Here is a 13,141-nt window from a genome sequence, read left to right on the forward strand (position 1 = left end):
TTTTTTTTTTGAGACAGAGTCTTGCTCTGTCGCCCAGGCTGGAATGCAGTGGCGCGATCTCCGCTCACTGCACCGCCTCCTGGGTTCACGCCATTCTCCTGCCTCAGCCTCCTGAGTAGCTGGGCCTACAGGTGCCTGCCACCATGCCCGGCTAATTTTTTTGGTATTTTTTAGTAGACGGGGTTTCACTGTGTTAGCCCAGGATGGTCTCGATCTCCTGACCTCGTCATCTGCCCGCCTCGGCCTCCCAAAGTGCTGGGATTACAGGCGTGAGCCACCGTGCCCGGCCTGGATGTTTCTTAATATGTGTATGTATATTACTGTGCTTATAAAAATCTCTCCAAGCCTCAGGTGAGAGTTTTTTCATTAGTGATCTGGGGATAACTCTGACCACCCTGGAATATACTGTTAATATTGTATATGAAAGTACTGACACTGACAGCATTTGTCCCTTTTCCTCACCCTTCTTTTTTTCTTTCCCTTTCCTTCTCCCTACCCTTTTCTTTTTCTGTGTGATTAGCTAACAGAATAGCTCTGTCTAGTAAAGAAGCTGTTTTGAGCTCTGGCCTGAGCCCTCAAACTTTACCTTGACTTTTGTCCTAGTGAGCTGGGCTGGACCATGTGTGACCTTCTACCCTCTATCATCAAGCTATACCATTTGGGTGGCACTCCCTGTATAGCAGAACCATCTGGGGAACCATGTAAAAACCCTATTGCCAGGCCTTGCCCCAGACCTGCTGAATCAGAATCTCCAATGGATAAGGTCCAAATAGTCTGTCATCTGAAGTTCTCAGTGCTGTCTAGAAGGAAGTGGAATAGAAAAGAACAATCACATCCAATGTGTGGAGAAAACTGGAACTGGTCTTTCCTAGTTAGACAGGAATAAATGGTAACTTTAATAAAACATCGAATATCCTTTCTCCTCTGTATATTTCAACATTGTTTAGGACACCAAGTATTAGCCTGCTATGATTAGAGTTTCACATATTAAATGGCTATGCTGCGTTTCAGAATTTGGCTTTTTTAAAGTTACATTTTTAAAATTATATTAAAAATTTATAAAATTCAATAACATATATAAAATGACAAATTTACATATATACTTTAAAAATGAGATATAATTTACATTGAACACAATTCGCCCACCAATTTAGTGTGTAGTTCTCTTTTGATAAGCACATACAGTAGTGCAACCAACAGCAATCAAAATACAAAATACTTCTATTTCTCTGGCAAATTTCCCCATTGCACCCTCTAGTGTCAACTACTTCCCCATACTTAACACCTCGCAACCACCGTCTCTATAGATTTGCCTTTTTTGAAAGGTTATATGGAAATCATAGTTTGTAGCATCTTGAATCTGGCTTGTTTGATTTAGCATAGGCATTCAAATTGCATCCATCTTGTTATGTGTATCAGTGGTTTGTTTCTTGTGATTGTTGAGTAGTATTCCATTGTATGGATATAATGCAGTTTGTTCATCCATTCTCCTGTTGAGGAACATTTGAGTTATTTCCAAGGTTGTTTATTACAAATCAAGTCATTACAAACATTTGTGCACATGTTTTTGTGTGAACATGTTTTCATTTTCCTTGAGAAAATACCTAGAAGTAGGATTGTTAAGCCATGTGATGTGTATGTTTGATTTCAATAAGAAACTGCCAAACTCTTTTCCAAAAAGACAGTATCATTTTGCATTTCCAAAGAAATATATGAGAGCTCCATATGTTGCACATCCACATATGCAGTTGGTATTTTTAGTTTTTGTTTCCTTTTTTTCCTTAGGCATTCCCTCGTTGGGGAGGGGATATAGTGGTATCTCATTGCTTTTCATTTGCATTTTCCCAGTGACTAACAATATTGAGCATTTCTTTCATGTGTTTGCTTACCATCTATCATCTGTAAATCTTTGGTGAAGTGTCCAAATTGCAAGGCCATTTTAAAAAATTGGGTTATTTGTTTCCTTATTGTAGAGTTTGAGGGCTTTACATATTCTGGATACAAATCCTTTTTCAGCGATGTGACTCACAAATGTTTGCTTCCAGTTTGTGGTTTATCTTTTCATTCTCTTCACAGCTTTCAAATAGAAGTTCTTAATTTTTGATGAAGTACAATGAAGTGCAATTTTTCTTTTTTTTCTTTTACAGATCATACTTTTGGTGTCATGTATAAAAAATTTTGGCCTTACTGAATGAAGGTCACAAAAAAGGTCCTTGTTTTCTTTTAGAAGTGTTATAGTTTTAGATTTTATATTTAGGGCTCTGATACATTTTAATTTTCATATGTGGTTCAAGATATGAAATAAGGTTCATTTTTTTCATATGTATGTCCAAATATTCCATCACCACTCATTGAAAAGATTATCTTTTTTTTCCCCACAGAGTTGACTCTTCACTTTTGTCAAAATCATATTGAACACATATATGTGGGTCTATGTCTGGGCTGTCTCTTCCATTACACTGGTTTATAGTCTGCCCTTTCTTGAATGTCACAATGTTTTGACTACTTTAGTGTTACAGTAAGTCTGAAAATCAGATGGTGATTGTTTTAGCTATTCTAGATGTTTGCCTTCCCAGATCAATTTTAGAAATACCTTGTTGATTTTGATTTTTAAAATCCTGTTGGGATTTTGATTGGTATTGCACTAAATCTATACAATGGGTTGGACAGAACTGACATAACCACATTGAGGCTTCCGATCCATGAACATGGTATATATATCGTTTACCTCTTCTTTGATTTGTTTCATCAGCATTTTGTAGTTTTAAGTATAGAGATCTTGCATATATTTTCTTATATTTATTTATAACTAAGTATATAAAAGGCTTTAGTAATAGTGTAAATGATAGTGTTTTTACTTCAATTTATAGTTGTTTATTGCCAATATTTAGAAATATAATTGATTTTTGCATATTGACCTTGTATCCTGCATCTTTGCTAAACTCACTTTAGTTCCAATAGTTTTCTGGTAGATTTTAGGGGGATTTTCCATGCTGACAATCATGTTGTCTGTGAACAGACATGGCTTCATTTATTTTCAATCTGTATGTCTTTTATTTCTTTTGTCTTATTGCACTGGCCAGGGCTTGTAGTGCAATTTTGAATATGAGTGATGAAAGTGGACATCCTCACTTTGTTCTTAATCTTACAAGGGGAGCATTTAGTCATTCACCTTTGAATACAAAGTTAGCTGCAGCTTTTTTGTGGATCCCATTATCAGGTTGAGGAAATTTCCTTCTAAATTTGCTCAGAGTTTTGATCATCAACAAATGTTAAATTCTATCAAATGGTTTTTCTGCATCTATTGAGATGATCAGATGCTTTTTCTTTAATCCATTGCTGAATTACATTTATTGATTTTGGAGTTTTAAAACACTTTTTCATTCCCCGGATAAACCTTACTTTGTCGTGATGTATTATTCCTTTTTATTTTGTTATGAATGATGGTATCTATGTTCATGAGGAGTATTGACTGTAGCTTTTTTCCCTTGCAAAGCATTTGTTTAGTTTTGGTATCACAGTAATGCTGGCCTCATAAAATGAGTTGGAAGTGTTCTTTCCTCTTCTATTTTCTAGAACAGTTTTTTTACAATTGGTATTATTTCTCCTTTAAATGTTTGGTAGAATTTGCAAATAAAGCCATCTGGAATTTAATTTGTTGGAATATTTTGAAGCACTTGTTTCTTTAATAAATATAGTGCTATTCAGGTTATCAATTTATTCTTGAGTAATCTTCAGGAGTTTTTTCTTTTAAGGAGTTTGTTCATACCATCTAAGTTGTAGAATTTATGGATAAGAGGTGTTTGTCCAGTATTTCCTTTTTAATGTGTGTAAGATATTAGTGATGTCCTCACTTTCATTCTTGGTATTTCTAATGTGTCTTTTTCCTTTTTCCCTTGGCTAGTCTGTCCAGAGATTTGTATTAGTTATCTATTGCTGCATAACAAATTACTCTAAACTTAGAGTAATTCTTGCATCAGGAATCTGGGAGCAGTTTAGCTAGTTGGTTGATTCAGAATCTTTCATGAGGAGGCAATCAAGATGTTGACTGGAGCTGCAGTTCTCAAAGGTTTGACTGGAGCTGGAGGATCTACTTCCAAACTTACTGATATGGTTGTTGACTAGAGGCTTCAACTCCTGATCATGTGGATAAGACATGAAAATTAGCTTCCTCCAGTGAGTAATCCAAGAGAAGGGGGCGAGAGAGTATCTAAGACAGAAGTAATGATAACCTAATCTTGGAATTGGAATGCCAGCACTTCTTCCACATGCTATTGATTGCACATACCAACCCTTACACAATGTAGGTAGGAACTACAAAGGTTATGAATACCAGGAGGTGGGGATCATTGTAGGCCATCATGGAAGCTGGCTACTACAGAGTTTATTGATTTTATCGATCTGTTCAAAGAATCAGTTTTAGATTTCTTTGACTTTATTGTACTTCTATTCTTGATTCCTGCTCTTTCTTATGTCCTTCCTTTTGCTTACTGTGGGTTTTATTTGTTTTTGCTCTTCTTTCCCTTCTTGCTGTTCTGAGCAAAGAAGGCTACTAGCTGTTGTTTTTTAAAACGTTTTTACAGATAGATAAATCTTACCGAGAAGATGTGTATGATCTCTTTCCTGGGACATTCCAAACCATTGAACTGTTTGCAGATCACCCAGGGACATGGCTGCTACACTGTCATGTGTCTGACCACATCCATGCTGGCATGGAGACAACCTACACGGTCCTTCGTAACATAGGTACTGTTGTCTGTCAGTGATGCCAGATTATGGCACCAAGCTTCCTGTAGACCCTGAAAACAAGAGGCATGACAAAAACCCAGATATAGCCCTCAACAAGCTCAGAGTCAAGTAAGAGAGACATATATGTAAATATGTAACTATAATCAAGTATGCTATGTGCCGTAGCAGAATGCAGAGTACAGGGCTTACTGGCAGCAGTAGGAGGGAATGGGTAACAGTTGGAGGATATGAGCCAAAGTTTCACAGAGGCCATGAGGCTCCAGATAGACTCAGTGGGTGAGCAGAAGTGGGAAAGACAGACGGGACAGGAAAGCATGTACATGGGAATGAAGTAGCACAGTAAGAATCCATAAATGATTGGCAGATGCTGATGGAATAAGTCCTTGCTGGTGAAATGAAATGACTCATGTCATGAAAAGAATCCCCTTCTGTTGTTAATAAAACAATCAACTTGTTCTCTTTGTGCAGACAACAGGATTCCTTACTCCACCACATCTCCTGGAGGGGCATCTCACTCAGCCACAGTGCCATCTAACGGTAATGATACCCTCTCCCCATGTAAATGAGTCAACATTTCACTCAAGAATGGCAGGGGCCTGACAACTTTATCTTTTTCACAGAACGACCTGGCAAGGAGCAGCTCTATTTCTTTGGCAAGAATCTGGGTCCAACAGGAGCTAAGGCAGCCTTGGTCATCCTTTTCATCATTGGACTCCTCCTTCTAATCACCACAGTGATTCTCTCTCTTAGACTCCGCTCGGCAATGAAGCAGAGAGATTACCAGCAAGTCCAGTCCTGTGCTCTCCCCACGGATGCTCTGTGAACCATCTGGTCTCCCTCAACAGGAAAGAGTGATGTCACACAGCTGGCCAGATGGCAGCCAACAGGGAAACTGGACCAAGGCATCACTCACAAGGAAGGTTGACACTGTATCCTGGATCAGCCTTCTGATCCTCTGAAACATCATCCAAAGCAATTTGCTTTTATTTATTTATTTTTAAATGGGCTGTGAATAATCCTCAGGTATAAAACACAGAAAAAGGAGAATGGGCATGGCTGAGAATGTCAACTCTTAGTCTGTTCTCTGGATGGATTCACTGAATGGGAGACCCTCTGAAAGATATCTTTATATTCCATCTTTTATAATTCCTGGATTAAACAGTGCTTTCTTAGCTAACCACCAAAGTTTCTAGATGAAGAGCTTCTAGAAAAAGTTAGAGTGCCTCAGACATTTAACTGGAAGGGCACTGCTTTTTCAACATTGTTGCATAACATGCGTCCCTTTGTTGTTCTATGGAAAATATCTTTCTTAGGAGTTCTTGGAAATGTCTAAGTCAGTGTCTGCTGATAGAATTAGACCAAGTAAATTTTTTGGAGGCTTTAACCAGCTCTCCTGGCCTTTTCCTCTTTGATATAAATAGCCTGTGCACTGCTTGTTATAAAAGCAAAGTTATAAGCTTTTTTTTTTTAATTGCTGCTGTTTTATTCAAACCTGTAGAAATACTTGAATATCTACATGTTTTACAATATGTTTTATGTTTGTACTTTCAAAATCAAGTAGAGAAATTGTATTTCTACTTCAGACTGTGGGAGGGCTGAAAGTTGTAAAACAACATGTTAGGCTCTCCCTTTATGAAGCAGGGACTCCCTGAGAGTTTACAGCAAGTTCTCTATAAGGGGGAAGCTTTGCAGGAGGCAAGTCCAGGCTTGAATTTGGAGTTTGATTTTTCAGTCAGTTAGAGGGAATCTTTACAAGTCTCCATCTTCTATGAAATAATAACATTCTCATTGTATGAGAAACACCAGAGGAATTTATCAATGTAGGTGACTGGATAGGAGAAGGGACCTCTGAAGATCCTACATTCCATGCCTTTTAAAGATATACCCCTTTATGGAAGGAGAAGAAAAGGAAAAGGAAAGGTGAGAAAAGATAATCTTGGTGGCAGATTCTCTTAAACCATTAAACCAGCTTTGAAAATTAATAAATAATTTCCAAGGTTTGAATGCAAAAAAAATTATTGAACAACAAAACTCAACCCATTATGAGCAATCTACACTGTCCTATGCTTAGACATTAGGTGTAAGATTGATAAAAGCATTATTTATTACAATACTGAGAAATTGCTTTTAGCTCTGGGTGAGATGCCCTGAGATGCCAATGCCAGTGCTAGATGAGTGATACTGGTATGCCTGCCTTAGCAGTGGGTCATTTGAATGTCAAAGTGAATGACAAAGAGCTAAGAAATATTCTGGTGGAGGGGCCTTTCATACTGTCTCATCTTCATCTTGATGAGGGGAAATGGGTAATTGGATAGAAGCTATAGTCTTAACATAAAAAGATACAAATGCTAATAGTTCTGTTCATAGTTTGCTTGAATGTCATATCAAACAGCATACACAAAAGATTTTGAATTTCAGTCTGCTAACCGTGGACAATGTGATTTCATAGTACATGTTCTACAGTTTTCATACATGTGTAGGCTGTAATTTCATAATAATTATGGTAAATGCCTTATTTATTGCCCACCTTAGTAAGACAAGTTGTTGTGTTTTTTTCTTTTCAGTTTATTTTTTTAATGAAAACAAAACCACAAAGTAGTTTGATTGCATCATTTCTCGTTTTAATAAAGTTTCATATAACGTGGCTATTTGCATGGTTATTTTCACTTAAAATTATCTATCACTGAACTAGGGGAGGTGGTTAAAGGGGAATTAATTTTTAGATATTTAGGGGCTATGACTATGCCAATGATACTTGTTAGAGGAAAAGAAACCAAATAATGTATCTCCACAAATAATATGACTTCTCAAACATTGTTTCCTCAAACATAACTACACTCGTTCTCAGCCTCACTCTTGAGAAAATCAACTCAGCCTTCACTTACACACACCTTTCCCTCCTGTTAAAATACAAGTGTCCCTGCTCCTAGCAGGGCAGTCTCTTCATTTGACTTTGGGCCTCACTACTTCTTGCTTTCTCAAGGACTTCATTACCTTGGGTATCCATTTTTCCTCCTCCATCTTTCTATGAAATCATCAGCAATGTCCGCCACTAAAAACAGAAAACAATGAGCTGTCTTCTTTAACTCTATAACCCCCTCCGACCCAGTTTCTCTCTTCCTTTGATAGCAGACCATGGAGGTATTCACACTTGGTGCCTGTACCACCTCACCCTATGAATTCCTCAGCGCATTCTGATGACTTTCAATCCAGCATGCCCAGCCCCCACACCCCAATCTGCTGTGGTAGAGATCACCAACCATGATGCCATTTCCAGTGGCTTCTTCTCCATGTTTATCTTACTCAACCTCTCAGCAACAAGAAACAGCTCCTTCCTTCTGAATACTCAGAGTCTCTAGTCCCTTGGTTCTGCAACGTGACTCTCTGCCAGGCTTCCTTCTTCCTCAATGACTTCCTTCTCAATCTCTTTTGCTAGTTCCTTCTCCTCTGTCTGACCTAAATGTTAGCATGCCTCAGAACTTGACACTGGGTTCTTTTTTCTCTTTTTTCCCTCTGTGGTAGGCTGAATAACGCCCTGAAGATGTCATGTCCTAATCCCTGAATCTGTGAATGTCAGCTTATGTGACAAAAGGGACTTTGCAGGTATGATTGCTTTAAGGACCTTGAAGATAGGAAATTTATACTGGATTATCCATATTGACCCTATATGTAATTACAAGTGTCCTTATGAAAGAGAGGCAGTGGGAGATTTGATTACAGAAGAAGAAGGCAATGTGACAACTGAGGCAAGATGCTATGCTGCTGGCTTTGGAGATGGAGGAAGGGGCCATGGGCCAGGGAATGCAAGGAATGCAGCTCCAGAAGCTGGGAAAGGTAAGGGAATGGATTTTCCTGTAGAGCCTCCAGAGGGAGGTTGGCCTTGCAGATATCTTGAAACTGATTTTGGACTTCAGAGGTCCAGAACTGTAAGAGAAGAAATGTATGCCACTAAGTTTGTGGTAATGTGTCACCAGCTACTCCATAGTTTATTTTATCCATCCTTATGATTGGAAAACCATTTTTCTGTGAATAAATTCAAAATGTGTATCTCTAACCCTGACCTTGGGCTGCAGATTCACACAAATCTTGTTTGAGTAGGGTCACTGCAGTGGTCCCCAAACCAGCCTCTCCATCATCACTACTGCTCCTTTCAACCACCGTCCACACATTGCCTCGTGTTTTTCCAAATTTCATCCCTTTTCTGGTGGCTACCCTTTACTGTTTTCCCATTGCACTTTTAATAACATCCAAACTCTTTACCTTGGTCTTTAAGACCCAGCTTGACTTGGCCCATGCCCACTCCTCCAACTCTGCTCAAGCTTTCATCTGCTCCTATACCCTGCTAGTTCTTTCTTGCCTCAGGGCCTTTGCACATGCTGCTTTCTATGCCTGGAATGCTCTCTCTCTCTAGCTTCCTCATTCCCTCTCTGTATTAGTCAGGGTTCTATTAGAGGGACAGAATATATATATGTGTAAGAGGATAATAATACGGGTCTTGTGCTTTTAGATGATTAATCTGCCAGTCATGTGTAGAACGGATGCAGGAATGGGGTATATGGGAACTCTCTGGGGTGTATGTGTGTGTGCGTGTAGAAATAGAGTCTGGCTCTGTCACCCAAGTTGGATATATATCATTATATGTATAATGATATGTAATATATATATTATATAAATATATATAAAACATATATAAAATATAATATATATAATGATATATAAACTCATATGTGTGTGTGTGTATATATATATATATATAAGTTCATTAAGTATTAACTTACATGATCACAGGGTCCCACAATAGACTGTCTGCAAGCTGAGGAAAAAGGAGAGCCAGTCCAAGTTCCAAATCTGAAGAACTTGGAATTCGACGTTCGAAGGCAGGGAGTATCCAGCATGGGAGAAAGATGTAGGCTGAGAGGCTAGGCCCGTCTCTCCCTTTCACATTTTTCTGTCTGCTTTATATTTGCTGGCAGCTGAGTAAATTGTGGCCAGTGGGTTACGGGTGGATCTGCCTTCCTCAGTCCACTGACTCAAATGTTAATCTCTTTTGGCAACACCCACACAGACACACCCAAGATTAGTACTTTGTATCCCTCAATTAAATCAAGTTGACACTCAGTATTCAATATCATACTCTCCTAGCTTTTCTAGTTCACCTGTGGGTTCCCCTGACTTCCCTCTCTAAAGTGGGTCCTTCCCCCTGTTATTTACTATCTTCACTGTTTTCCTTTGCAGCACTTATTACAGGACATAATCATTTTATGTCTGTTGGCTTAAGTTTTGTCTGCCTCTTTGGCTGGAATGTAGCTCTGTGGAAGCAAGGACCCCTGACCTGTTTAGCTCAGTTGCATCCCCAGCAGAGATCATAGTACAAATACACAATAGTTTATTAGCAAATATTTATTGAATGAATGAATGAATATATAAAGAGATTAGGCAGTCTACTGAACTTCACTATTTTGACTTAGACTATTTTGGTTGCAAAAGCTCTCATATTCAAATGTCAAGGGTCTCCAACAAGTAAAACAGAGTTCTGAGAGACTGGCTATGAGGTTCACAACCTACCTTGGCTTCTTTTTTGTTTGTTTGGTTAAGACAGAGTCTTGCTCTGTTGCCCAGGCTGGAGTGTAATGGCACAATCTTGGCTCACTGCCATCTCCACCTTCTGGTTTCAAGCGATTCTCTTGCCTCAGCCTCCTGAGTAGCTGGGATTACAGGCATGTGCCACCACGCCTGGCTAACGCCTGGCTAGCTTTTGTATTTTTAGTAGAGACATGGTCAGCCAGGCTGGTCATGTTGGCCAGGCTGGTCTCGAACTCGTGGCCTCAACTCATTCACTGGCCTCGGCCTCTCAAAGTTTTGGAATTATAGGCGTGAGTCACTGCACCTGGCCTCCATCTTGGCTTCCTTCTAACAAATGATACTGGACAAGGGGAGAGGCAGGGTGGACATGGGAGGAGGATGCGTGATTTAATCCCTAAGTGTATGTTCTAATTATAAAAAAGTGATTTCATCAAAAATAAAGCATGAGAAACAGCCAGGAGGAGCTAAGAAGACATGCTGATGAAAGAACCATACTATGGTATTCTAGATGGGCTCCTGGAACAACGGATATTAGGGAGAACTAAGGAAATCTGAATAAACTATGGACTTTAATTAATGTACTGATATCCCATTTCTTGTAAGAAATATACCAAGCTAATGTAAGATAACAATAATAGAGGTCTTGTGCTTTAAGATGATTAATCTGCCAGTCATGTGTAGAATGGATGCAGGAATGGGGTATATGGGAACTCTCTGGGGAGAGTGTGTGTGTGTGTGCATGCGCGCACGCACGCGTGTGTAGAGATAGAGTCTGGCTCTGTCACTCAAGCTGGAGTACAGTGGTGCAATCATAGCTCACTGTGGCCTCAAACTCCTAGGCTCAATCAATCTTCCTGCCTTTTCCTCCAGATTAGCTAGGACTACAGGCACACACCACCACACTTGGCTATTTTTTAAATAAAACTTTTTGTAGAGATGGAGTCTTTCTATGTTGCCCATGCTTGTCTTGAACTTCTGGCCTCAAGTGATAAAGTCTACGTTTTAAAAAAACAATGTTATCTACACTCTCATTTGACATGTTAAAGTCCTGTGGTTGGTAATAATAGCTATCAAAGCTAAATGCCACCAATGTGGCAGGCACTGTTACATATATTATCACATTTAATCCTTAGAACAACTCAAGAGGTAGGAAGCATTATCCCTATTTGGAGAATAGGGAAATTAGGCTTACAGATTTCCAGGGACACAGCCGTAGTCATATATCAAGTAAGTGACAAACCCAGGAGTTGAACTCAGGGTCTTACCTTCTCACTACCCCCAAAGAATGTTGGCACATGTCAGATTGTCTGATTTGATTTTACAGTAGGAAAATGGCTCCCTTAGCTACCACACCCTTCTGTGCTACTCATTTCTATCCTCCAGACAACAGCACCAGTTTGGGCCCTTGTTACTTCTCCTTTGCAAAACTTTGACAGCCTCTTACCCAGCCTCTCCATCTCCACTCTCTGCATTCCAGTCCATTGTACACATGGCTGGCAGATTAATCATCTTAAAGCACAACATCCTTTATATTCCTCCCCTCCAGAAACCCCCTAATGCCTACTGAAGAAAATCCGAACTACCTCCTCTGACCCAAATTTTCATCTTTGACTTGGCCCTACACCAGTGTCTGGTGGCTCTACATCCTGTTTCCCAACAAGTTCTCCATCTGGCTTCTATTTTAAATTCATTGAAAGTAGAATGGCATCATACTGAAAGTAAAAAATTGTCAAAACTGAGGGCAATTTATGCAACTGCTGAGATTCAGCCCAGATCCTCAGAGGAAATTGATATGTAATGAAAAAAGAGATACGCAATCCACCATCCCATCACAGAAGGCAGAATGAACTAACTGCTAAGCCAGAGGAAGAGAGTAACAAGGGAGGGAAGGATTCATTACAACTGGAGGATCCTGGAAGGCTTCCTAAAAAGGGGCCATTTGAGCCTATCGGATGAGTAGATTTTGGCAAGCAGAGAAGGGAAATGGCACCCATGATTTCCTCACTCCCAGAAATCCCCTGTCCCAGCTCTGAATGTCCCAACTGACATATTCTCCCAGGCCCTACTTATTCTCTGCACCTCCCTTGGTATACCCCACTTTTCACAATAATCATTCTTTCTACCTTGCATTATAGTTAATTGTGTACATGCCTTATTTCTCTAAGCCATAAGGTCCTTGAGGAAACAGAATGCATTCATTTCATTTCTGCATCCCCATCCACTCAGCCTAGAACTGGCCCATCACCAGCCTCTAATATATGCCTGGAATGTATGGATAAATGAGTGTGAATTGGGCCAGCTTTAAAAAGTGTTCATATGCCTTCAGACATTTATTTAATACTATGAATTAAAACATCAACTCTGTGCGAAGCATTTGTGCTAAGTGATGAGGATAAAAATGGTACACATGGGAATGGAACTACCCTCAAGAAGTCGATCATGAGGCAGAGCAAGATGGCTGAATAGGAACAGCTCCAGTCTCCAACTCCCAACGCAAGCGACACAGAAGACCGGTGATTTCTGCATTTTTAACTGAGGTACTGGGGTCATCTCACTAGGGAGTGCCGGACAGTCGGTGCTGGTCAGCTGCTGCAGCCTGACCAGCGAGAGCTGAAGCATCGCCTCACCTGGGAAGCGCAAGGGGGAAGGGAATCCCTTTTCCTAGCCAGAGGAACTGAGACAGACAACACCTGGAAAATCGGGTAACTCCCACCCCAATACTGCGCTTTAAGCAAACGGGCACACCAGGAGAATATATCCCACACCTGGCCAGGAGGGTCCCACGCCCACGGAGCCTCCCTCATTGCTA

At 39.9% G+C, this 13,141-nt stretch overlaps 1 protein-coding gene and 1 long non-coding RNA gene across 3 annotated transcripts in view; one reads left to right on the forward strand and one right to left on the reverse strand.

Moving 5' to 3' along the window:
• Positions 1–7,393, forward strand: part of HEPHL1 (hephaestin like 1) — a 79,068-nt gene extending 71,675 nt beyond the window's left edge. The window contains exons 18-20 of the mRNA XM_017873716.1: positions 4,584–4,746; positions 5,218–5,286; positions 5,370–7,393. Of these exons, the coding sequence (XP_017729205.1) occupies positions 4,584–4,746; positions 5,218–5,286; positions 5,370–5,572 (435 nt within the window). The 3' untranslated portion in view covers positions 5,573–7,393. The remainder of the gene's footprint in view (positions 1–4,583; positions 4,747–5,217; positions 5,287–5,369) is intronic.
• The window catches only part of LOC108530690 (uncharacterized), an 81,331-nt gene that overhangs the window by 62,902 nt on the left and 5,288 nt on the right, over positions 1–13,141 (reverse strand). The gene's annotated exons all lie outside the window — the stretch shown is intronic.

The sequence above is a fragment of the Rhinopithecus bieti genome, unplaced genomic scaffold, assembly GCF_001698545.2.
Source record: "Rhinopithecus bieti isolate Rb0 unplaced genomic scaffold, ASM169854v2 scaffold_8678, whole genome shotgun sequence".
NCBI lineage: Eukaryota > Metazoa > Chordata > Mammalia > Primates > Cercopithecidae > Rhinopithecus > Rhinopithecus bieti.